The sequence below is a fragment of the Myxine glutinosa genome, chromosome 6 (genome assembly GCF_964187855.1).
Source record: "Myxine glutinosa chromosome 6, kmMyxGlut1.1, whole genome shotgun sequence".
In the NCBI taxonomy this organism is placed as follows: domain Eukaryota; kingdom Metazoa; phylum Chordata; class Myxini; order Myxiniformes; family Myxinidae; genus Myxine; species Myxine glutinosa.
This window is the reverse complement of record NC_136266.1, coordinates 90,823,083-90,850,320: the sequence shown is the minus strand read 5'-3', so window position 1 is coordinate 90,850,320 and position 27,238 is coordinate 90,823,083. Positions and strand designations below refer to the sequence as shown.

Here is a 27,238-nt window from a genome sequence, read left to right as displayed (position 1 = left end):
TGCAAATTAAATGATTGGATGGCAATTTAAGAGGTGGCAGCCTCAGCCCATGGGGGTGCCATATAAAATGGCACTGTGAATGAACGCCTAATGATCAACAAAGGACTTTGCTTTTGTGTAATATTCCAAGGTGGTACTCAGCCATTAAGATCAGCATGGATATTTGCTTGGCCAAACAACAACGTCACAAGCCCACGAGTTCACGACAAGTTGTGACTAATGATAAGACCCTTGAGATCCAAAACTGCACCTCTGCTAAAGATTTATTGCAGAAATATAAGAGGAATTTGCAATCAATCTTTGTAAAAAGACAATGTGAGAATGCCATACTTGCCAGGATCTTACTTACTTTTAAAGGTGCTTGGTGACGTTCTGGTATTCCTTTCCAGATTCTGATGTCTCATTGCCAACAGCCAAGATTTGGCTCTTTTACCAAAATTAAATACCTCCAGCCATACACCAAGAGGACAGCCAGGATCTAAGCAACAATTATGTGAGGAAAAAAATAAATAAACGAGAAAATTGACAAGTTCAGGAGGAAGCTTTTAGTTCCAAAATTCTAAATAATGAAGTATAAGACCCAGCGGGACTGCTAACTTGCACGTTGTGATGCCTCTGCCACAGGGAAATACAGGTCCACAAGGAGAGCCAGGCCTGCCAGGGCCAAAGGGAGAAAAGGGCTCCATGGTGAGCTAGTATTCTTTTGTTTGAGTAACCCTTTTCTGAAATACCTCCATTCTTCAATTTTTCTTTAATTTCTTCTCATTCTTTTATTATTCTTTCATTCATCCTTACCAATGCCACCAAATTATCTTATTTGTTTTGTACTCTCTCCTTATTGTCATTTACTGCATTAATACTTTTTATGCAAGGTCTAAGGCTCGTAATGGAGCTGCCACACACACACACACACACACACACACACACACACACACACACACACACACACACACACACACACACACACACACACACACACACACACACACACACAGACAGGACAATCACTCAGCACAGCCACTGAGCTTGGGGGAAGTGCCACTACTTCCTGGAATACTCTGGATACCAGCGATGTCATAACAATGGCACTACTTTTCTCTTCCACACTCAGCAGGGCATTTCCCCAGGAGGAATTTCCTCCTCCCTATGGATGCCAACCGATGGGGAATATCCATGTGCTATGGTTTTAAATGCTACATGTCAAGCAAGGAAGCAGCACATACAATTTTTTAAATGTCTTTGGTATGACACGGCCGGGGTATGAACCATTGACCTCCGAGACCCGGAGCAGATGCTCTAACCATTACACTACTGAGTCTGGTCAAAGATTATTACATTTCAATAAAGTCCTCACTCACCCCTTCTAATTATTTAATTTATTCCTTCCTAATATAACATGTCCTTCATTTAAACCATTCTTCACAAACCCTTGTTTGTTCCACCTTGTTTTTTTTTGTTTGCCGATATAATAAAGCTTTATTTGTCATTTTTACTCTCCAGCAGCCGCAGTGCATATAATGGTGCTGAGAGACTACATTGCAGCTAGAAAAGTAATATATCCCACAGGGCACATGGAAGCCCATCAAAGCTGAATCGGTATTGGTTGTTGTTGTTGTTGTTGTTGTTGTTGTTGTATATCCCCGGTCAGTTCTCTTGAACATGCCCGTGGCACCGTGACGGCCGATTTATCTCCCAGGAGCAACCCAGAGATCCCCCACATCTAGGATTGGTGTACCCCCATCTAGAGAGAGAGAGAGAGAGAGAGAGAGAGAGAGAGAGAGAGAGAGAGAGAGAGAGAGAGAGAGAGAGAGATAGAGATAGAGATAGAGAGACACAGAGACACATTTTGTTCCTCTTTATTGCCAGGAATCGTTATGTACAAGGGAAATCAAACAAATACAGGCAGGTGACTGGGCAAGGTCAAAAAGGTAAATTATAAATTCAACGTAAGTACACCATCAACAAGTTCACATAAAGATGCCTTCACACACCACCGCTGCGAAAACAGTGTACAATCACTGGATTTAAATTCAACGTGTATACGTGATGTGACCAAGGCTTTAAAAAGGTGAACAACATCAGAAACAGAATCACAACCATTTTGCATTTTGTGTTTCCTTGACAGGTATATAGCAAGCTTCGCCTCAGAGGACAAATAGTTGGCTAAAAGGCATTCATCTTTACACTGGTGGGAGATGCTAAAACCGAAAAATAAAAACACAATGAGTAAAAGCTAGGCCTAGCCCCCGGCACTGATAAAACTGTAAAAAGGGGTGCCAACCTAGAGCAATCAATAAAAATGTGAAAAATGGTTTCTGTGGCACCGCAGAAGGGACACGATTATGTGTTATCGGAACATGTACGGTGAGATAAAACATTGGAGGGTAAAATGTAATGTGCCACTCGCCACTGCAAGTCTCCGGAGCGCTTGGCGACGCGTAATTTGTCCATAGCAAGCCAGTTGATCGAAGTGGAACGAGTAGTCTGGAGCATTCTCCTCCAATACGCTTGTGGTTCTGCGAGTCTATAGGGAACAAGGGTTTTAACACACGTACAATAAACAGAAGATTTTGCTCAAATGAAATGAAATGATGAAGCTCAAATGAAAGATCAAATGAAAGGAGGTGAAACCTTGGAAATGAAGCAAAAGCTCTGGGAATGGATGGTGGAATAAGAGAGGGCCAGCTTCCACCTGTGGAGCCCATTTTAGCCTGGTTTGCTTGAAAAAGCGCAGAATCACAGAAAATCAGAAAAATCCTCCCAATGACCCGAATGGACCTAACTCCAGTGGCCACAGCAACGTCAGCAGCTAGATTCTACTTGTAAGGAGGAGGGGTTCTAAAATCCTTAACCTTGGTGCATCCAGCATCAATAAACTTTTGCATAAAGGTGCGATCACTGCAGACCCCTTCAAAAATGCGGTTTTAAAAGATTGGCTCGTTTAAAAACATTTCAACGGAGTAGTTACGGTGTCACGGCACACAGTAACCGCCTGCCATGCCTCCAGCACACTCCTGTAGAACAGGGGGACTGATGCAATATCAACTTTCTTGGTGTCAATGAGGAACAGTTCCTCATCGTAGCCGAGTTTCCCTGCCTGCCGAAGCAGGCAGTGAGCGCAGGCCTTCCACGAGACGTCCGTATACAACAGTGGACGAAGCGACAGGAGGCGAAAAGCCATCACTTTGCTGGTAATGGCGATCAGGCCCTGTCCTCCTTCAGCAACAGGTAGGTTTAACACACCACGTTAGACCCAGTGCTTCTCCCCCCAAAATAAGTCAATAAAAATAGATTGTAGTTTTTTAAGAATAAAAACCGGGGGCTGCAGTGCCATAAAAACGTGCCAAAGCATTGATGCTGCGAGGTTATTTATAACGAGGGTTCGGCCTCGATATGAGAGTTGACAGAGTAAGCCCTTCCATTTGAGCAGCCGCCTCTCAGTTTTAATTATTAGAGATTCCCAGTTTTTCAAAATGAAGTTTTCAGTACCAAGAAAGACGCCCAGATAAAAAATTCCATCCCATGCCCATTCGAGTTGCTCAGGTAGAGTCGGAAGAGTGGCGCCATTTTGCGGACCAAGATAGAGAGCTCTGCTCATTTTTCCAATTCATTTTTGCAGAACTTGCCAAACTGAATTCATGGACGCATTGAACCAAGGCCGAGATGTCCTCAACAGAAAGAGAGAGGGAGAAAAAGAGAGAGAGAGAGATATATATATCTTTTTTTTCTTAGGTTCATGTACTTGTTACACATTACATTTTATTTTCACGCGACCGTTGTTTTGACGCCAAAAGCGGTGCCAAAGCGCCTGCTTTGGCCGCCCGGCACCTGGGAGAGAGAGGGAGAGATAGAGAGACAGAGACACAGAGAGAGAGAGACAGAGAAAAGAGGGAAAGGACTGATCCATGGGGACCGATCGGCATTCTAACTGTGACCATACTGCCCTGACAAATCTGGGCAGCAGGGAAGAATGTGGAGGATTTGGCCCTCGACTTGCGTTGGGGGTACAGCCACCACGAAGAGGCATCCACAGTAGTTATCAGTATTGGTAAAATTGTGTGCCACTATCTTCTATCTTCTATATATATAAAAGAAAGTTTTTGTTTGTTTGTTTGTTTGTCTGCACGCGCTAATCTCCTGAACGGTGAAAGATAGGAGGAAACCTCTTAAACAAAAAATTTCAGGACGGGCCCCGGGAACGTTATAGGCTAGGTGGCGAGGCCGGTCGAGGCCGCCTCGGCCGGCCTGGGCCCATTTCTCAATAAATCTTCTTCTTCTTTCAAAATACTCTTGAAGTACAACTCATGCACTTAATAGGAATATCTGACTGATTGCAACACATGCTTTCAAAATTCTCTCTCACGGGTCCCGACAGAAGAAAGAACAAGGAATCGTTGAGCACTAACTGATACTGGGCTTGCGTCAGACCTATGTACCGAAGAAAATTCATTCAAAAAGAACCCGGGCAACGCCGGGTGCAATCAGCTAGTATATATATATGTATATATGTATATATATATATATATATATATATATATATATATTGTTACATTTGTGGGGGGGTGGGGGGGGGGGTAGGACATGAAATACCTTAGGAAAGTCAGAATCGTATAAATTAGCATGCTCCGAGTGTTGCGAAGAAGAAGAAGCCATATAATGTACATAAGTAGGGAATCTGTATTGAATAAGATTGTATATGTGTCTCCATACGAGGGGTGGAGCTATGCTAATTAGGTAGGATTTAAAGATAACCCCCAGTGTGTAATTGCCCCCTGTGATCTTCCCTCTGTCTTTATTACAATTAAAAGCCCACCAAACAACAACAGCGATGTAATGGTCTCATTCACTCACAATGCCGCCTGGGCCGACAGAAACAGCATTTGTCAGTTGGCAAGGAAACCCCGACGTCATCCGAACATTTCCGAACATAGACTAGACTCTGCCCCTGATGACTCGTGATGGGGAAACCAAGCCCCGAGCTTCGTGATTGGTCAGAGTGATGGATGATAGAATAGCACTTGCTGATTGGACAGAGTGTGACATCAGCGGTGAGACATTTGAGAGCTAGGAGAGCAAAAATAAGCCGTCTCACCATCTTAGTCTCTCTTTGTCCTGGCGTTCGTTGGAGGCAGTCACATTCTCTCCTTTTCTGGTCCTAGCTGTTTGGCGGACGGTTGCTCGTCTCGTGCGCGCTTGTGCAGAGAACCTTCGGAGCATTGTAGAGTTTTTGCAATGTTGGAGGAGGGGGGTGTTGTTGGACTGTGATGTCTTTCGGGGGACCTGGGGCCACGTTGTGCTTGACGGTGGAAGCGAGGAAGGGCTGGTTGAGTGCCTGCTCGCGCCTGGCCGTTTTCCGATGAGCGGGTTCATCTCCATTATCGGGGTGTGTCCCGCACAAGTGGCCACACCGGCAGCAACAACCAACGTGCCCTCGATGCACTTTGGGGCCAGAGCTGACGGTCAGCCCTACAGTAAGGGGAGTTATTTTTATTTATCTTTCCCCCTTGTTTGTATATGAGACTAAATGGAAATGTCTCAAATTCGGAAATAATTTTTACCTCAACATTTTAATTGTCTTTGCATTTATTTTCATTCAATCATTATTTGTTGAATTTTACTTTTCTTGTCTTGTTTCGTTCCTTTGTTCTGTGGGTTCGGATTAACCCATGTGTTCCCAATTAGATAAGGCTTCAGGCTTTCCCATGCGCGCCAAAGACAATCCCGCCAAGATTTGAAATACACCTCAGAGATAAAGCTCGTTTCGGCTATTCGTCTGAGGCCGGTCTTCATCGGAAATGGATGGTGGAGATGGTATGTGTATATATATATATATATATATATATATATATATATATATGCCGGGAAAGGGACTTAGAACTTGGGACTCAGAGGACTCAGAAAAGGGAGCAACGGATATATTTATTAGAACTCGTTTACACAAGCTTGCGGAAAACACAATGTCGCATGAAGCTCACAAAATGACCAACACTACAACAAGATGCTCTGAAAAGGTTTGATCAGGGCTTCAATATATATAAGAAAGATAGGGGTGTGGTTTAACATCAGAACAGGAGACAAAGGGTGGACTCACATGGCCCCTACCTAAGTCCCTGTTTGTTCAATTAGTTTAAGGCAGTCCGAGGCCACTCAAGGGCCAATATCATAATCATTGAAGCTTGAAGGGAAATCATTGAGGTTTGAAGGGAAATCATTGAGGGTTGAAGGGAAAGAAGGAGATAAGGAGTAAAGCTGTCATCAAGACGGATGTTGGGAATATGGAGGAGTATAGCAACGTATAGCAACAATGCAACTATGGCGAGGCCACAGTATGAGAACAAACTCTGGATTCCAATAGGTAAAGAGATCAAGCCATTACAAGGCAAGCAATCACATAAAGTATATAATGCTTCAAAGGCATTTCAAACAACAAAGTAATGTAACAAAGAGTCCTTTGGTGGGAAAGTATGTTGGGAGTGATCAGTCACACTGCAGCCAACATACAGGAAATTAGCAGAGGCCAGAAAGATAGCAAAGTGTAACCAAGGCCGAAGTATGGAGGAGGGGGGGGGGGGGGGTTGTGCCAACACAGGGCAAAGGTTTGTAAAGCATTTAACTTACTTTAAGAGTACAGCCAGCTTTCAAAGACATTGAAAGAACTAGGGCATGCCCGTACTATATATATATCTAAAATTATATCCCCCCCCCTCTATTTACATGAAATGGTTTGGTCCATTCGCAAAGCCAAAGCGGACGTCTTGCGAGTACGGTGACAATCCCCCCCCTCTATTTACATGAAATGGTTTGGTCCAAAGCGAACGGCTTGCGAGTACGGTGACAATCCCCCCCCCCCTCTATTTACATGAAATGGCTTGGTCCAAAGCGAACGGCTTGCGAGTACGGTGACAATCCCCCCCCTCTATTTACATGAAATGGTTTGGTCCAAAGCGAACGGCTTGCGGAGTTTGGTAAAGAAATCGCCATAGCTCGGTAACTACTTCTCCGATTAATATGAAACCTTGAAAAGGCACATCCTCGGGTCCCCAGCAATATACCTGGCAAGTTTCAAGTATATCGGACCCGTGGTTGTCGAGAAACAGCGGTCACAGACAAACATACAAACATACAAACATACACACAGAGATTACTGGAATTATAGATAGATATAAGTATCAAAAGGATACAGTAAACAATCAAACCCAACATATAATTGGTTATACTTGGTCAAATGTAAAGACAGCATCAAGGGGGAGGGGCTCATGCCCCACATACCGCCCTTTTGGATCTAAGATATATATATATCAACGTAGTCAACGTGTGGCCCTGAATGGGTTTCTCTCATCTCCTCTTCCTGTTCAGGCTGGAGTTCCCCAAGGTAGTGTTCTGGGCCCTGTGCTTTTTCTGGTCTTCATCAATGATCTCTCTGACTCTCTTGAAAATCCTCTCTATCTCTTTGCTGACGACTCTACTCTCTGTCGCTCCATTCCTCATCCCTCAGATCAGCAGTCTGCAGCCTCCTCACTCTCTGCAGACCTGGACAAAATCACAGACTGGTCAAACAAGTGGAACATGTCTTTCAATCCTGACAAATCTCACACTCTTACAATGTCTCTCCGAAAGGACCGACTGGACAACCCTCCCATCTACTTTCTCAACAATCCTCTCCAAGACGTTCTGTCACTCAAGCTTTTGGGTCTCACTATCTGCCATGATCTTTCTTGGGAAAACCACATTTCCAAGCTGGCCTCCAAAGCCAGTCGCCGACTGGGCATCCTCCGTCGTGGGAAGTCCTTCCTTGGCACACCTGAGCTCCTCACCACATACAAGGCTTTCATCCGCAGCTCAATGGAATACTGTTCCCCCCTCTGGGCTGGTGCTCCTGCCTCACACCTTGCTCGGCTTCACGCTGTTGAGGCCAAAGCTTTCAGAATCATTGGAATCTCCTGCGATGTAGTCAACACCGAGGGCCTTTCACTCACTCACCGCAGGCAGGTTGGTGGTCTCTGTCTTCTACCGACTCCTCTCCGGCCTTGCTCCCCCAGCTCTCTCTGTGCTCTGTCCCCCCAATATTCCTTCAGGTCGCACAAGATCTGCCTGCAACCCTCTTATGGTTAAACTGCCAAAGTCTAGGCTCTCTGCTCACCTTCACTCTTTCATTCCCCTTTTCTCCCGCCTCTGGAACAAACTCCCCCACTCCCTTCAATCCCACTCCTCCCTCCAGGTCTTTAAAACAGCTGTTCACCACCATCTCTTATCTTCCCCCATCGAAAACCATGATCTTTTCTACCCCCGGTAATTCACCCCAGAGTCCTTGCAGTGTTCATATGTTTTATTCCTCTCCCACCTCCCCCCAAGTCCTCCCGATGTCCCTGCTCTCAAATGTTGTGTTTGTGTCCTTCCCCCTCTTCCCCCTCTCTTTTGTGTCCTTCCCCCTCTCTCCCCATCTTGTCTGCCGCTCCCCTTGTTTTTTGTGTTTTGTGTGTCGGTTTGTCTTTTTGTGTGATTAATGTTAGCTCTTTCACGAGCCTCGATCTTGTATACAAAAAAAATAAAAAATAAAAATAAAAGATACAACGTTATCTACGAGCCAATCAAAGGCCTTTATTTCAAACAAAGCAGGAACAAAAGCAAATTAGAAAAAACATTCAACATATCACGCGAAGGCAGCCCAGTGAGCATGTAGTGCCCAAAGCACTCCACATCGCACCCAGCAGGATGATTCGCGTCTGTATGTGAGTATGCAATGTAAGTCCGTAAAGACAGGGTGATCAAATGGCATGTAAAATCCTCCAAGAGTAGTGAAATAGGCAGTGTCACTAAGCATACCACGCGAATGCAGCCCAGTGAGCATGTCGCGCACCCAAAGTACCACACATCGCACTCAGCAGGATGATCCGTGGGTATGTGGGTGTATGTGGGTGTATGATGTAAGTCAGGTGTATGTGGGTGTATGATGTGAGACCGTTGAGGCATGAAGATCGAATAGCGTGTCAGATCCACAACGAAGACCTCTGGTTCGGCCGGGGTCCACACCCAGGAGGATCTCCCGACCCACCCTTCGAGCACAGAGGTGCGGCCGGGACTCCCCCCCGACTGGAGCTCGCCCAAGCTTCCCCAGGTGCAATCCTTGTAGATCTTCGGCGCTCAATCGATATTCATGTTCATGAGGCCTCTTATGTGCTGGTGGTCTGGGGAAGACACAACGTCATCAGTATCAGGTGGCTTAAACCTATGGCCAAAAAACAAAGCATAACGGTCCAAAGGAGGGAGAGAAACTTCCTTTGGGTCAAAGTCGAAGTCGTCCGAGGCGATGCTGCTTCCACTGCCGTTATCCATGGACGAATCTTCAGGACAATCAGATTCGGAACTCAGAGTATCTCCAATGTTGAGTTCCTCACCATCCAGGCCCGGGTTTGCAGGTGGGTCCGGAGTTGGGTCGAAATCCAGAGTTGGGTCAGTGACGTTTGACTCACTGTGAGCTTGTGAGACATAAAGGTGAGCTCGTGAAACATAAAGAGGCAAAGCCTGCATTGAGACATAAACATCAGTCGGGGACCCTTGCAAGTGGCCCACATCATCATCGGAATCATCATCCGTAACATTATTCTCAGGTGGCTTAGGCCTGCGGCGTAGGCAGCCAGCAACAGTCATAGCCTTACACATCGAGAAAAAACGAGAGGTCTCCCTTAGGTACTCGTTGGCGTCTGCATACGACATGTTGGGGTCCAGAGTAATCGGCGTCCTGGCAGCCTGAAATGCTCTGAGGTCCGCAACTGTGTAATCAAAATCATTATCGGTAACATCAACAACGGAAGAACAATCTTCAGAAGCGGAGATCTCATTGTCACGGCCCAGTGACTCGTTCGGGTCGTCGTTCCAGGATCCGCGATCTGCAGTCACGTCGACGGCCGGAGTGTCATCTGGATCCACGGTCAGCTTGTCGGTCATCACCATGGCCTTTTCTGGTGTCGTCTTCAGTGTCCATCCTGTGGTAAACTTTCTCACACACGCAAGGACTAAAGCCTTGATTAGTACACAACAAACCACGATTCCAAGGACTATTGCCAAGGCGGTCAATATCCACTTTACTATCGTACCTGTCCATCCTTTAAACCAGTCAGTAAGCCACTGGTGGGAGGCTTCCCAATCCATTCGATCCTTTGTCAATATATGAGCACTTTCCCTTAACCTTATAATAGCAGCACTGACCCCCTGTGAAGGATCAGGAATAAAAGTACAACATTTACCCTTAATTATCCCACATACCCCTCCTCGTTCTGCCAGTAGCATATCTAAAGCAACCCTATTTTGCATAACCATTGTACGCAAGTGGACAACCGTGTCCAACATTTCGTCATGTGCTGTAGCGGTGTCGTTGGCCACCCTTTCTAAGATCAACGCAATTTTGTCAATGCGGTAACTGTTCATGACCGTCCCAGCCCATGGGAAGAAGAAACTAACGGCTTTCTCCCAATCAGCGCCGTGTAAGGTGGTGGTGTCATCGTCGTGCCAATAGGTGCTTCGTTGTGTCCTTATGAGTGCAGTGGTATTATGCAAGTGTTGTCGCATTTCCATCTCTGGGAAAACTGATCCTAAATAGCAAATTCCTCCCCAATTATCAGGTAAATACGGGTAAGCTTTATTCCCGCATACAAACATGGTCCCGTGCGGTGCCACTAAATGGGTGGTCATGCAAGTGAGAAGGCCTGGGATAGTGTTTGTCCCGTTTTCTCCTCTCCATGCCAACTGGAGGTGTGTGAGGTTATGTAATGGCGAGCTTGTAACATTCACTAACAGCCTGTGTTTCCCCTCCCTAGGGTCCGTGGGGAGGGTATCTCTACACGCGGATTTGCCTACCATTACTTGGCCCTTTCCTTCTAAGCAGAGGGCCCCCCTTGCCGGCTTGACCCAAACCGGCGCCGGACGTTCCTCAAAGTGTCGGGACTGGATGGGGGGGGGGGGGGGGGAGTACTGAAAAACTCGTTTACACGCGGTTCCGTCAGAACCTTGGCTTGTCAGGGTTGTACTAATGCATTTGGTGTCTAGTGGCTTCGAGCACAAATGATTGAGTGATAGGGGTAACACTACCATTGGTATTCCTGCTGTGCTGGTGCGGGGAAGGTGCATACACATCCAACACCGTGTCCTATTCTGTACTGTGGCCATATGCCGTGCAACCTTCCAGTATGTGTTCTCCTCTGGCTCCCTCCTTACTTCCTGGGCAGGAGGGGGTTTAATGACGTAGGCAGCGCAACTAGGCCGGAATTGGTGTTGGTTATCTCCCTTCTTTTTGTTCCTTTTAATCAGCGTGCGCGGGGGCCATATTCCACATTAAAGTATTATTGTGGTGTGTGGGCCGACGAGGGCATGCGTTAGTAGGAGAGTAGTATTGTCGATGCCCGTGCCCCATTGATATCCTGCGGCGGCGTGACTATTCACGGTCCCAGTAAACTTTCCATTTTCCACTTTTCTAATTTTAGTTAGGACTATGCGTGGGGTTGTCATGCGTGCCTGTGGTGTCCCATTGTGTACCACCATGGCTTCCATCCATCTTACAGATAACCACTTGAAATTTGTCTCCAACTCACAGCATTGTACTACTATCCCCTGTCCCCGGGGAGCCGTTATGTATTTGACGGGGTAAAGTTTAAATAACGTGTAGTTGTCGGGTCCTGGGTATTTGGGGAGATCCTCTCTCAGTGGGTTAAAGTTCAGAAGCCTATCTTTGGCAGGGTTTGTTAGGCAGCTACCCAGAATTCCCATCATCGTGACCATCATTGCCACCCTTAGGAGACTGTAGTGCCCTAAAAGGTGCATTGTCTTCAGCAGTGTGGGGTGCGGTGTCTTGTGTGGCCTGTGGTGCAGGAATGGACAACTTACAATGGGTGGCGTGAATCCACGAAGGTTTACCCTCGCAGAAGACTGCCGTCGGTGTGACCAGTAGCACCTGAAATGGTCCCTTCCACCGTGGCTCCAAAGCAGCTTTGCGGGTGAAGTGCTTTACGAGCACCCAGTCGCCGGCTTGGAAGTCGTGGATGGCGTGGCCTATTGGTTCAGGCAGCGCCTCTCGTACTCGAGCATGGATGCTGCGTGCCACATTGGACAAGCCTATGCAAAATCTCAAAAGCATGTCATCCATCACCGGCAAAGTAAGGGTGGACATGTCCGTCGGAGCTGAGACGGGCAAGCTCATAGGTCGTCCCATTAATATTTCGTGGGGGGAAAGGCCTGTCGTGCGACCCGGGGTGGAACGGATGCTCATCAATGCAAGCGGGAGAGCCTCCGGCCACTTCAAGCCTGTATCTGCGCAAAGTTTCGCTCGTTTATTTTTTAAAGTCTTATTCGTTCGTTCCACAAGTCCCGATGACTGTGGGTGGTAAACGCAATGGAAGGACTGTTTCACGCCCAACGCCTTCAGGATGCCCGTGACCACCTGCGCCGTGAAATGGCCCCCTTGATCTGACGAAATTATCTGGGGGATGCCAAATCTGCACATAAAATCCCGCACGAGGCGCTTCACTACTGTCGGGGCATCTGACTTGACGCATGGGTAGGCTTCGACCCATTTGGTGAATGTATCTACGATTACCAACACGTAGCGAAATGACATGCTTGGTTCCAATTCAGTGAAATCGAACTCGATATTTGCGAACGGCCCACTCGGCGGGGGTCGACCCCCGTCATGTGCATGTCTCGGCGGCGCCCCTCTATTGTGTTGCTGGCAGACCACACGATCGGCACACTTCGGATACAATCTGTGACAGTCCTGGTGCCGCCCAAGTGTAGTTTATCTGTCCCATCACCCCCCTCTGGCACACATGACCATTTTGATGTGCCATACGTGCCAGCCAAGGCAGTAAGGCCTGGGGTGCTATAGGTTTCTCATCAAGGGTCCACATTTCCCCTGGCTCGGGGCGTATCGCCCCTCGTTTAATCCAGTCCTCGTGTTCGGCCGTTGGCGCAGCGTTTTGCAAATTTATGATATCATCCTTAGTTGGTGTGGCGGGTGGTCCTTCAGTCGGTATGTCGGCAATCTGTGCAGATGTCGCCTTTGCACGTGTCACCATTGGCATGTTGCGTTCTATCTGTTGGTTGGCGGCCTTTCCTGCCGCCTCGTCCGCCCTTGCATTGCCCCGGGCAACGTCAGTGTCCGCCCTTTGGTGGCCACGACATTTAATTACCGCGATAGCGCGGGGAAGTAAAATGCTTCGGAGGAGCCCTTCTACCAACGCGCCATTCTTTATCACTGATCCGGCAGATGTGAGGAAACCTCTCATCTTCCAGATGGCCCCTTTATCGTGGACTACTCCGTGAGCGTAGGCCGAATCTGTGTAAATGTTGATGGCAAGGCCTTCCGCCAAGCTGCACGCTCTGGTCAAGGCGCACAGCTCCGCCTGCTGTGTGGAAAATGTAGGTGGAAGACGCCCGCTTTCTACCGTCTCGCTATCTGAGCACACAGCGTACCTGGACAACAGGGACCCGTCCCATGCGCGCCTAGCTGATCCATCGACATAATATGTACAATCGGGGTAGTCTAGGGGATTGTCCTTTAAATCCGATCGCACCGTGGAGACTAGCTGCACAACGTCGGCGCACACGTGGGGTTCGCCCTCCTCAGGGGTGGGCATCAGTGAGGCTGGGTTGAGTGTCGTGCAACGTTCGATCGTGATGTTGGCTGCAGTGATCAGTGCGGATTCGTATTGCATTAATCTAGTGTTAGACAAATGCTGTGTGCTTCGCTGTAACAACAGCGAAGTGACGCAATGCGGCACCCGTAGCGTTACTGGGTGTCCCATAACAATGTCCGCTGTTCTTTCTACTGCGTACCTGGCCGCTGCCACGGCTTGCAGGCACACCGGAAACCCTCGTTCGACCGGGTCTAACTTTTTACTAAAGTAGGCCACCGGCTGCTCCTTATCCCCATGGGTCTGTGTCAAGACTGACTGGGCGAAACCTCCCACGGCGTGAGTGTAAAGGGTAAATGGTTTCGCATAATCCGGGAGTCCTAATGACGGTGCCGTGACCAACACCTTTTTCAGCCCTACGAAACATCGCTTCAATTCATCCGTCCATTCCAATTCTTCCGGGGCGTTTGATTTGGTCGCCTCGTACAGTGGCTTAGCCAGCAGCGCAAAATCAAGTATCCAAGTGCGGCAGTATCCCGTCATACCTAGGAAGCGCAGCAGTTGCCGTTGCGAGCGTGGGCGAGGCATCTCCATGATAGCGGTCACCCGTCCAGCATCCAATTCCCGTTTCCCATGCGAAATGGCGTGTCCCAAGTAAGTTACAACCTTCCGCACAAATTGAAGTTTTGGTCTTCCTACTTTGTGGCCTTTGGCCGCCAAGGCCTTTAATAGGGCCATGGAATCCTTTTCGCACGCCTCCTTAGAAGGGGAGCAAATCAACAAATCGTCAATGTATTGCAACAACACTGACCCTCCCTTCAATTCCACATCCGCCAGGTCGCGGTGCAGCGCCCGGGAAAACAGAGTGGGGCTATCTGAAAACCCCTGAGGTAGTACTGTCCAAGTATACTGTCGCCCCCTATGGGTGAAGGCGAACAAGTATTGTGACTCGGCCGCGATAGGCACAGAGAAAAACGCAGAACAAAGGTCAATAACTGTGAAGTACGTTGCGTCCGGCGGAATTGACATCATAAGGGTCTCTCCATTCGGCACTAGTGGGTGTATGCCTTGTATCACCTTGTTCACCTCCCTTAAATCCTGTACAAACCTCCATTTATCTTTTGTCGGCTTTTTTACTGGCAAAATTGGTGTATTACATGGGCTGTTAGTTTCCACGATAATTTTCTGCTCCACTAGGGATCGAATTACCGGTGCTATACCTTCGTCGGCCTCGGGTCGTAGTTTATACTGTTTCACGTTTGGCAAACGCATCCCCGGCTGCACTGATATCACTAAAGGTTCGGCGTCTCGCATCCGTCCAACCTCATCGTCGCACTGAGGCCATAAGTCATCGGGCACCTCCGCCAGGAGGTAGTCTGACTCACCCGGGTCCGTAAGCATTGCCCTCATGGCATAGGTGCCCTTAGGGGGCAACTCTGCCTCTTCGTACACTCCATCCCTCAGTTGTGTCTTAATGTCAATCGAGAACCCTTCACCGTTATTGAGCCGTCTCACAGTCCAGCGGCCCCTCTTAAACCAATAACCTTGTAAGGGAACTTCCTGTAATCGCCCCACCATCCAACCTACACTTTCCGGCGGCCACCCCTTGGCAGTAGTGAGGGTAACATGGGCGGCCGCTCCTGCGGGGTATTGGGTCAACGCATGCTGACTCGCGGATAGGATTACCTCGATACCTATCCCCTCACGGCCGATCCATATCCGTGACAAGTGCAGAGGCGTTCGCTTGCCCAACTTTTCCTTAACCTTCTCTCGATAATCCTCGTCCTCGCCCTTTGCATCGTAATACGCCGTGCAATGGGGTGGATTATCCTTTAAGTGTTTTATCGAAATTTGGTGCAGTTGTAGCCAATCTCGCAGAACTGGACTGTCCAAACACACATTATCTATGATATGCGTCCAAGTAGCCAGAGCCCCTTCGTCCAAGCGCCACCAATACGCGGTGGGGCCGGGACGAGACAATGCCATCATCAACGAGTCGTGTTTAGATTCCGCGACATCTACGAAAACTCCCTGCTCTGTACATGAAATTTGACAGCCCAACCGGCACAATAAGTCCCGTCCCAGCAAATTTGTTGGGGCGGTAGTGGTCATCAAAAAAGCATGTTTAGCCTCTAGCGGGCCGCATGTTACTCGCACTTCCTCCGAAATAGGAAGCGCTTGGGGTAAGCCCGAAACGCCCATTATTTGAACGTCCCTCGCCGTGGGGCGCAAAGATGGCAGTTGCCCCTCGTTAATTGTACTGCGGGTCGCGCCCGTATCGACAAGAAACTCTAATTGTCGTCCGTCCACGTCCAGCGTCAAGGTCGGCTCCTCTGCCGGCGTCATGGTCAAGAGAGGACACTCCTTAGGCGACCCGCTAGTGTCCCGTCAATAGGCCCCGCGATGGCCCTGGTACGGAAACCCCCTACGAGCACTTGGGCAATCGCGTCTCCAGTGTCCCATTTGCTTGCAATAGAAGCACGGTTCCTGCGGAACCGGCGGTGCGGAGGGCATAGGTCGTCCCTCTACGGCACCCCTTCCACCCAGCCGTCGGTCTGGCGGCCCCCACTGTGACTGGTTTACTTGTTGCCATTGCGGCGGACCTCGAGGCGGGGCCCAGGTCCCCTTCGCTCCATTCTGCGTCCCACTATTGGGGGGTGGTCCAGGGTTTTGGAGAAGGGGTCTTGGTGGATACCAAATTTGGGAAGGGGGCCCTGGTACGGTCCAAATTTGAGGGTTTTGAGGAGGAGGGGGAAGAGGGGGTGGTATTGTCCATTGTTGTCTTATCTCGTCCATGTTAATTCGTCCATGGTCTTGGTCGGTACAACCGTCGCAGTCGTTGCCTTCATGGTGGGCCCACTCTCCGTTGGGGGATTGGCCCTTATAGAAAGGCCAATCCCTCCAGGGGTCCTCATAACTCTGGACGGGCCCCCACTTCTGGCACTGATCGCGTATGTGGCTCTGACTCCGATCCCCCTTTTTATTTTGATTAAGTTGAGCCCGTTTCTCCCGGACATACATTTGCAATATTTCCTCCTTAATATCCTTCTTCTCCTCTAAGGAGGAGCCCGGGCATTGTTCCAGCTTGTCGCATAGATCATTAGTTGTCATTCCCTTCCAGCCGAAAAGGACGGACTGTACCTGTTTCTTTAATGTTGGCCGGAGCCCCTCCATTAAATATTGGTTTACCAATGGGATGGGTAGTTCTGTCAGCAGCATCGGGCCCAGCCCTCCCCAGCGCGCGATGGCCCTTTCCAACCTTTCCCGGTAATCTCCAATTGATTCTCCTGCCTTTTGTTTTATGGCCCCGATCTTTCCCCAATCCGGACCTCCTGCTGGCAACAGCGCCTGCTCAATAGACTCTAGCAGCCGGACCTTTAGATCACCCCATTGCCCTTGTGTTATCTGGGGGTTTGCACCCACCGCCCTTGGGTCTGCCATCGGCCACTGTGCTCTTTGCTTAGCCTTATCCCATACCTTGGGTGGGAGCACGGAAGTTCCCATATGAGTTATATCTCAAAAGTCACAATCGCCATGCTCGCATGTGATCCAATTCGCTATGGTTGGTGCTATCTGTCGTGGGTCTTCGATGAGCAAATGTTGAATCCTTTCCCGCATCACCGTTAAGGCGGATTCCTTCCATGGTACCCTTTCTCGAACCCCATGACCTGCTGCATCAACTCCGATAACTTGTAGGGGGCACAGTTTTTCCCCCTCTGTTAATTCCGGGCATTCCTTCAATGGGGGGTATAGACTAGACCAGCGTTTCTCAACCTTTGATGGCCCATGGCCCCCCTACCGAGTCGCTTAACATTCGTGGCCCCCTGCCCTTCAATAAAAGATGCAGATTTCGTTTTATGAAATTTATTTACTCAGTCTTAAAAGATAAATCAAAGTAAACATTTTTCTAAGCAATACAATCAATGAGACACTTGCTGTTGGGCTTGTCTGACGAGGCCTCTTATGTCCGGCTCCGTCTTGGACACAGCAAGGCGAATATCGTTCCCAACGTCAAGACGGTTTCTGGACTTCGTTTTAATGGTCGCAAGGTCAGAAAATCCAGATTCGCAAAGATATGTTGTGGCGAATTGAATGAGCATTACGGATGCCTTCTTGCTGAGTAGTGGATACGCATCCTGAACAGACAACCAGAAGGTGGAGAGGTCTTCTTTGTTACTGAAGACCAGCTTCATTGCTTTTGAAACCTTCAACTCTGCCAGCTCCTCTGCTTCATCTTCAGTAGGTTCAATTTTGGCGTTGAACGGGTCTTTGTGCCACGGAACATCCAACGGTGCATCGTCGAAATACGATTTGAACTCAGCGGAGAGATTGTCGGGATGTCTAGTGATGCAATCTTTGATGCCGACGGGAAGCTCAATCCTCTGCGTCTGCAGGTGCTCGTCCAAGAAAGGAAACGAGGCAGTGGACCCGGCCTTGATTCGTGCCTGCCAGACTTCCATTCTAGCAGACAGTCCGGCAAGCTTGTCTTGAACGTCACTGACTGTCACATCACGGCCTTGCAAGAACTGGTTCATTTCGTTGAGTTGGCCGAATATATCGGCCAGGTAGGCGAGCATCATGACGAACTCTTCATTGTCGAAGTGGACATGGAGGTTGTTTTCGTTGTCTCGCAGGAAGATTTCCACCTCAACCCGGAGTTCATACAGCCGAGAGAGGCATTTCCCCCTCGATAGCCAACGGACTTTGGTGTGGAACAGAAGTCCAACATGTTCCGCTCCCATTTGGTTGGCCAGTAGTTGGAAGAGCCGATGATTTTTGGCCTTCGCACGAATGAAGTTGATCACTTTGACCGCGACGTCCATGACTTCCAGCAAACGAGGCGGAAGAGTCTTTGACGCAAGAGCGTATCGGTGTAGCGAACAGTGGGAGGACGTCACATGGGGCCATTCGTTCTTCACAAGCGTGACGAACCCTCCTCTGATGCCGACCATCGCTGGGGCACCATCAGTACAAATGTGCTTGAAATTCTGCCAACCGAGTCCGTTAGCTTCAAAAAAAGAGTCCACAATAGCTTTGATATCTGCCGCTGTCGTTGTGGTTGGTAGGGTATTGCAGAACAAGAACTCTTCCTTCATCTTTCCCTTTCTCTCGTAGCGAGCGAAGGCGATCAACTGGCTCTCCAGGGCGGTGTCGGTAGACTCGTCTAATTGAAGGCTAGCCTGGAGCGTGCTTTGTTTGATTTCGGAGCAAACTTGACGGCACACATCAGCAGCCATGTCGTCAATCCGTCGTCGGATCGTGTCATTAGAGAGCGAAACTTGCTGGATCTTCTTTTTCGCCTCTGGTCCGATCATCAATTCCACCATTTTCTCTGTACATGGCTTGATAAGGTCCTCAGCAATAGTGTGCGGCTTCTTGCACTTCGCAATTCGGTATGCCACTTCGTAGCTGGATTGAAGAGCAGGTTTTTCTTCTGGCCGGAATCCAAATTTGGGAAGTGTCGCTTCACGGTCATATCGTGATCGTTTCGCAGACAGAGCGTCGATATTATCTTCCTTCCTTCCGGGATGCATCTTGTCGCGATGGTTTGAAAGTTTGGAAGGACGTAGTGACGCATTTGACATCACGACCGAGCAGTGCAGACATTGCGCGCAGTCCACGCCATCTCGACTGACATTCGTGAATCCAAACTTGACATAGCTGTCATTCCATTTTTGAGCCTTCGACATCTGAGAAAAAAATTGCAAATATGAATTAATTACTTTTGTAACGGTAATACAGTAAGATTGAAAATTAGGTTTAGAAAAGTGCTCTGGAGGGAAGGAGAAGAAAGGAAGTAGAGATGTAAAGAAGCAGAAAGAGATGGAGAGAAACTCATCTACCCTTTTTTAGAGAAGGTTAAACTCATCTACCCTTTTTACTTTGACACTATGACCGGAGACTCGTCACCTTAATTGTACATTACAAGCTTCTGCATTCTGAATCGCAGTTTTTCGGCGTCCGCTCGTGGCCCCCCGGTCGAAGGCCCGTGGCCCCCCAAAGGGGGCCATGGGCCCCCGGTTGAGAAACGCTGGACTAGACATTCCGGTGGTTCGGGGGGTCTCGTTCCCATCATAGCCTACCAGCGAGGGGTATAACCCGTCCTGTCCCATTGGTGGCGGAAACCCTGCGATGTCGGTCCCGTTATCTATCCCGTTAGCCCCGAGCTGTACAAACGGATTTCCCTGGCTCGGATGGTTCTGGGGGGTAACGACCTTCGTGCCGTGGGGTGTCGGCCCCTGGGGTAACTGGGGCGCGATGGTAGCGGGGTTGCAGGGAGGTGGTGGCGGGAGCACAGAAAGGATAGGTGGTGCCTGAAACCCCGGGACAGGGCTTAGGTCTGGGGCTGGGGAGGGTAGACTGGTTACTACCTCCCCTACCGCGGGGTCTTGATTTTCAACGAGCGGCATCAGTCGCGCGTTGGCCTGCCTCTCTATTTCTTTAACCGCTTCATCCTGCAGTTTATTCACCTGTTTCCTCAGGCCCTTGAGTTTTGATACCTCACCGGCCAGGCTGGCCTGTTTCGACCTTGCCTGTCGCTTCATCGCTTCTTCCTTCCACCAACCAAAGACTTTCCAATAGTCAGGCGGGAAGTGTTTCGTGTCCTGTTCTAACTTTTCTAATGTCCCATACAATGCGTCCAATTTTTCCAGCGCAAAAGACCCTCCTTCGGGCCACGGTTCACCTAGATCCTTAGTCAGCGCAACCCATGACTTCCCTGGTCTCGCAGCATCATAGCCATGCCTCCTAAACATGAAAAATGCTGGGGTATTTCTGAGAGGTTCACCTGCCTTTACAGTCTTATTACCCATCCTAGGAAAATTTAGTTTACCGACGTAGCCTTGTACCCGTGAGGTTCGCCCGCCTCGCGAGGTACGGCTGTCTACCTAACTCCTGAGAGGCTCGCCCGCCTACACAGCTGTCTAACCTAACCTTACTTTACTTTCCTGGCGTCCTACACCCTTATAATACTTCTAACCTTACTTAGGATTCCAATGTCTCCCGGGTAGGCCTCGGATTGGGACGCCGCCCTTATCCTTACCCTCACAACCCAGAGATCTATTACCCCTTACCCTCGGGCGCCCAACGTGGGGCACTTCCCTTTATGTAACGTTACCCTGACGAGTCCATAAACAGTCAGTTGCTCCGGGACCCAAGCGGTCCATATTTAAATTTAGGTTTGTGGTTCAGGTTTGAGCAGGAAACGGAACAAACGGCATCCGAGCAAGAGAGTGGGTTACAATTTGGGCTGACCCCCAGGCTATAAAGGAAAAAACAAAAGAAAACCACAGCTCACCTGACCCGGATCAATTGCCAGCTGGTCTCACCACTCACTTGCCTGGGACCGCGTCCCGGACTGCACAGACTGATCCCACCGCTGCCACCATATGCCGGGAAAGGGACTTAGAACTTGGGACTCAGAGGACTCAGAAAAGGGAGCAACGGATATATTTATTAGAACTCGTTTACACAAGCTTGCGGAAAACACAATGTCACATGAAGCTCACAAAATGACCAATACCACAACAAGATGCTCTGAAAAGGTTTGATCAGGGCTTCAATATATATAAGAAAGATAGGGGTGTGGTTTAACATCAGAACAGGAGACAAAGGGTGGACTCACATGGCCCCTACCTAAGTCCCTGTTTGTTCAATTAGTTTAAGGCAGTCCGAGGCCACTCAAGGGCCAATATCATAATCATTGAAGCTTGAAGGGAAATCATTGAGGTTTGAAGGGAAATCATTGAGGGTTGAAGGGAAAGAAGGAGATAAGGAGTAAAGCTGTCATCAAGACGGATGTTGGGAATATGGAGGAGTATAGCAACGTATAGCAACAATGCAACTATGGCGAGGCCACAGTATGAGAACAAACTCTGGATACCAATAGGTAAAGAGATCAAGCCATTACAAGGCAAGCAATCACATAAAGTATATAATGCTTCAAAGGCATTTCAAACAACAAAGTAATGTAACAAAGAGTCCTTTGGTGGGAAAGTATGTTGGGAGTGATCAGTCACACTGCAGCCAACATACAGGAAATTAGCAGAGGCCAGAAAGATAGCAAAGTGTAACCAAGGCCGAAGTATGGAGGAGGGGGGGGGGGGGGCTTGTGCCAACACAGGGCAAAGGTTTGTAAAGCATTTAACTTACTTTAAGAGTACAGCCAGCTTTCAAAGACATGGAAAGAATATAAGTATCAAAAGGATACAGTAAACAATCAAACCCAACATATAATTGGTTATACTTGGTCAAATGTAAAGACAGCATCAAGGGGGAGGGGCTCATGCCCCACATATATATATATATATATATATATATATATATATATATATATATATATATATATATATATATATATATATATATATATATATATATATATATATATATATATACAGACTTGGCATTTAATATGGAATATATTTTTTGTGGGGGTGAACTTACTTTTCAAGATGACTTAGAACCAAAAGTTCATTGGAATTATGTTGAAATTATTATAGATTTTGTTAATGTGACCTTTAAAAGAAACAAAAACCACATTTGACATTTTGAAGCAAATAAATTGATCCTTGAAAGTGATGTAAACTGATATCGAACTCAATTCACGGACAGTACTGTGTTAAACTTCTGTGCGTTTTCCAGAAGTATCTCTTTATTTTGCACATTAGCCAAAATTTTTTTTAACAAAAACAAAAGTTAAATTATGACTAGGATTACGGACAGTAAAATTACAGTTCAGTACTTCGTGTAACCCCCACGAGCATTCAGGAGAGCACGTACACGTTGAGGCATGCTGTTCACGAGATTTGCCAAGGTTTGGACAGGAATCGCTTGCCATGCAGTGACAATAGCCTGCTGCAATTCACGCACAGAGGTCGGGTGCTGGTCCAAGTGGTCGATTTGACACGTTAATTCTGCCCACAAGTTCTCTATCGGATTCATATCCGGGGACATGGCAGGTGATATATATTGGCAATATTGATAGATAAAGGTGATATAATATAACAAATATCATGAAACATTTATATTTTGTAGTCCATTGTATAATTTAAATAAACATAAATGCAAATTTCGCATGTGGAAAAAGTAAGTACACCCCTACATTTATCACTACTTCAAATACCTAAAATTAGAATCAGGTGCACCAGCTCAGGTGCAAATGATTAGAACATCGTTAGAGAGAATCTTGGAGGAACCTGTCTTATTTAAACCTCAGACATTTAGTTTGGTTTGCTCTTTGTTGTTGAGGTGTGCGGCATCACCATGCCTCGATCAAAAGAGCTCTCTGAGGCCTTTAGAAAGAAGGTTATAGATGCCTACGAGTCTGGGAAGGGATTTAAAAAGATCTCCAAACAATTTGAAATCAATCATTCGACTGTCCGGAAGATCATCTACAAGTGGAGAAGATTCCAAACAACTGCCAACCTGTTCAGGCCAGGCCTGAACTTGCCAGGCCAGGCAAGTTCAGCCCGAGAGCAGACCGCAGGATGCTGAAAGAAGTCTCTAAGGACCCCCAGAATGTCATCACGTGACCTACAGGTTGCTCTTGCCACTGTTGATGTCAAAGTGCACGAGTCTACCATGAGAAAGAGGCTGCACAAATTTGATCTACATGGGAGGTGTGCCAGGAGAAAACCTTTGCTGTCCGGAAAGAACATCAAGGCAAGACTAAAGTTTGCCAATGAACACCTCGGCAAAGACCAGCACTTCTGGAACAATGTGCTCTGGACAGATGAGTCAAAGGTAGAGCTATTTGGCAGTACCAGAAGACATGTTTGGCGAAAACCAAAGACAGCATTTGACCACAAGATCCTGATACCAACTGTAAAGCATGGTGGTGGAAATATTATGGTTTGGGGCAGCGTTGCTGCATCAGGGCCTTGGCAGCTCTCCATCATAGAATCCACTATGAATTCTTCATTGTACCAGAGGGTGCTTGAGGATAATGTGAGGCCATCTGTCGGAAAGTTGAAGCTCAACCGAAGGTGGACCTTGCAACATGACAATGACCCTAAACATACCAGTAAATCCACCAAGGAATGGCTGAAAAGAAAGAAATGGAGGGTTCTGGAATGGCCAAGTCAAAGCCCGGATCTATATCCAATCGAGATGTTGTGGGGGGATTTGAAACGAGCTGTGCATGCAAGAAACCCCTCAAACATCGCACAGCTGAAATAATTCTGCATGGAGGAGTGGGCAAAAATTTCTCCCAGTCGATGTCAGAGACTGGTAGACAGTTATAAGAAACGCCTACTTGAGGTTGTTTCTGCCAAAGGGGGCAATACCACCTATTAGAGCCAAAGGTGTACTTACTTTTTCCACATGCGAAATTTGCATTTATGTTTATTTAAATTATACAATGGACTACAAAATGTAAATGTTTTATGATATTTGTTATATTATATCACCTTTATCTATCAATTTTTTTTGCGAAACCTTTTTTTTTTATTTTTAAAATCCATCAATATTGTTGAAATGAAGATCAAATAGCTGTATGTTGAAATATATTGAAAAAGTCAAAACTTTACATGGGGTGTACTTACTTTTTCACGTGACTGTATGTATTTAAATTTAACTCCGACAAGTCAGAAATTCACCCAGAAAGAAAAAACCTCGACAAAACAATGTATCTCTCACAGTTTCTAAGTTGGGAGGGAAACATGAGGCTGATAAAGAACGCAAAAACACGGAAACGTGAGGTGGGAGTGAGTGGGAATGGGTGACGTCGAGGCCACACCAACAAACTGCCACAATATAATTTTGGAATTTAATTTAACGATAACATCCTCAGAAAAAACGAGTAGCCTATGTTCAATAGGAGGTCCAATTTGGTCTTCATGTCAAGTTTGGTGGCAGTTGGCCCAGTAGTGTGGGTGTGATTGGTGTTTCACATGGATTGGACAGGCACATAAAATGACTTTTATTCATAAGATTATTATCAAACTTAAATATTTCTCCTCAGGTGATACGTCTAGACCTTTGAGCTGTCTAGTTTGGGATCGACTCTTAACCCATCTCTAAACTGTTGGATTGGTGCTTTGCAGGCAACGCGTTGCATCCTAAAAGTACTGTATGCCATTCCGTTGGATGGATATTAAGCTGGGGTGCTGTCTGCGAGCAACTCGTTGCTGGAGGTTAAATATCCCATGGAATATTTTGATGAAGAGTAGACGAAGTATTGTGGACACTGGCTGGATTACAACTTCCTGCCAACTTCAGTCAAATGTCCTGCCTGGCCAGCCAGTTTATGAAAGACTTGGGCCAAGCGTACATTCTCTATGAGCCGCCAACTCAAACTTCATGGAAAAATGCCATAAGAAGACGAGAGTTTTTCTTCTTAGGTGTTCATATATATCATCCCAAAAAGTTAAATTTAAGTTGGATCTAGTTACTTTTATGGATAAGTAGAATAATATTACTAGGATATGAACATCTGGATATTGACTATGAGCAGAATGACCAACTTGATGCCATTATTGCATCTTTTTAAACACACTTAACAATAATTGTCTGTGAATGTGACAAAAGTAGCTGATCACTGCTGGTGCCCCTTTCTCGTAGACATGCCAGCAGCATGTTGTCGTCTTTCAGCCAATGGTAATGAGAATGATGAATCAGCCAATGATAGCAGATCTTGTAAGACAGTGCCAAAAGGGCTTTAGTGACTATGGTTTGGTCTGGCATTCACACATCACGTGATGATCGTGATGCAACTCGGTAAGCCAGCATTCCATGAAAGGGTTTCCCCATCCACGCTGTAATTGAGTGGCATTGGCCAAAGGCAACGGAACAATACAGATCAATAGGTCAAAAAAGCAATCAAATCCAATGTTTTTTTATGAATCTGATCATACAAGATAACTGCAATAAAATCATACAAGGGCTGTTTATCTAGATCTCATAAGTGTCCTATCAATGTAGTAGCCTTTCTAATTGGCCAAGCATTCTGTTTATTTTGGGGAGCTGGCAGCATTATATATTTTGTTCAGCAAAGCTTCCCTTGCATCAAGTGTTAATTCAGCATGTGGCCATTTCACCATGCATTCTATTAGAGAACTCAAAGTAACTCGCTCCCAACATCCTGCTGCTAATGATACCGATGCACCTTAACCTGGTCCATTGCACACCTTAACCAATTGCTTGTGAATTATTATCAGATGGATTTCCTGGGGCGGATCCAGAGACACGGTCTCCCTAATAGACTTGACGGATTTCTGAGAAATGTGAATGTTTGGTGCATTTTTGGGTAAAAGTTGGGAACCTCACTTTTAAACATAATTAGGGTATGCTGAATTCGATTAACCCGGTTCCCAAGCCGAAGTTTGAGTTTTTGACCTTCTAATTAGCATAAACAAATTTGGCCACCAAATTGCCATTTTTTAACAATTTCTTTGAACAAGTATTTATATATCAAGTATATACATGCAGCTCTTTTACTTTAACTTTACAACTTTTACCCCAAAATGCACCTAGAAGCTTATACATGGCCTTTTTTCATAAATCCGTCGAGTCTATATTATGGTTGTCGATGTCACTCTTATGGTATGGTTTGCCAACGTCCTTCGCGTGAAGTCATTGTAAGATCTCAAATTCTGATTACTGCTAAATTATTGCCTAAACTGGATATGTTCTGATCGGTATTCATACATACAATTCTCTACAAAACAATCACTTCCCTTGGTTTTACACCCATGATTGGATCACACCCAGTTTGTGAAAGTCCCTTTTCATTGGTAATCAAAGTACACACTGTGAAGGAATCTTTCAAAAACAAACAATATTCGACAAAGATATGCTATACTGCTGGAAACTGTAGCAGTCATGTGGGTTCTTGTTAAACGAAATATCTTGCAATCAATCACACCATGATTTTATGGTATCATGTGGATATCTTTGTATTTATAACCTAAGCAGTCACATTATCAGTCCATTTAGCAAGTGTCACTCACAAGAAAGTTAAATATATGTGCAGAGTTCACATAAAGTACACATTCTTATGGCACATACTGAGTAACTCTTTCTCTCACAAACATGCTTTGCTGGTCTCTGCTGCTCCCTACAGGGTACAATTGGGTTGAAAGGAGAACCAATGCCTCAGGACACATAAAATATACTTCTCCTGTAAAAAATACTTCCAAAGTATCATGCAGCATTATAACAAAGGACAGGCCATAGTATGCTGGTACTAAGGCTGCAACCATGTACGTGTACACATAATTTTTTTTTTAACGTGTACACATTCCATTGCTAATCTATACTACTAGTACCCGACTGCAAAGCCGCAATGAGCCGGCGAAGCCAAAGCCTCTTGCCACTATTTTACCCACCACTATGGCATCAGTAGGTTAGGTAGTTGGTTGTAGGTAGGTGTAGTAGGTACCGTACCTAGTTCAAAATGACACCATTTGCATTCTGGATGAGATTAAAATTTATAAAATTTCCTTTTTGATTAATTCGGTGAATTCCGTCTCAACTTCGGATATTTCCGGCCGTGAAAAACTATCCCCTAAGGCCGCGAGATTTCTAAAAAATAATTCTTCGTCAATTTTAGAATATTTGACGCCGTTTTCAGCCTCCGAAACGCGGTAATAAGCTTTTTTGAAATATTTTTTCAA

At 46.8% G+C, this 27,238-nt stretch overlaps 1 protein-coding gene across 9 annotated transcripts in view; it reads left to right on the top strand.

Moving 5' to 3' along the window:
- Positions 1–27,238, top strand: part of LOC137430089 (uncharacterized) — a 214,287-nt gene that overhangs the window by 164,810 nt on the left and 22,239 nt on the right. For 5 of the 9 annotated variants that reach the window (XM_068120629.2, XM_068120631.2, XM_078780136.1 and 2 more), the window contains one exon: positions 625–687. In XM_068120629.2, coding sequence (XP_067976730.2) covers positions 625–687 — 63 coding nt within the window. Of the gene's footprint in view, positions 1–624; positions 688–1,111; positions 1,492–27,238 lie in introns of those variants that run through there. The other 4 variants (XM_068120633.2, XM_078780135.1, XM_078780137.1 and 1 more) reach the window with 4 other exon arrangements.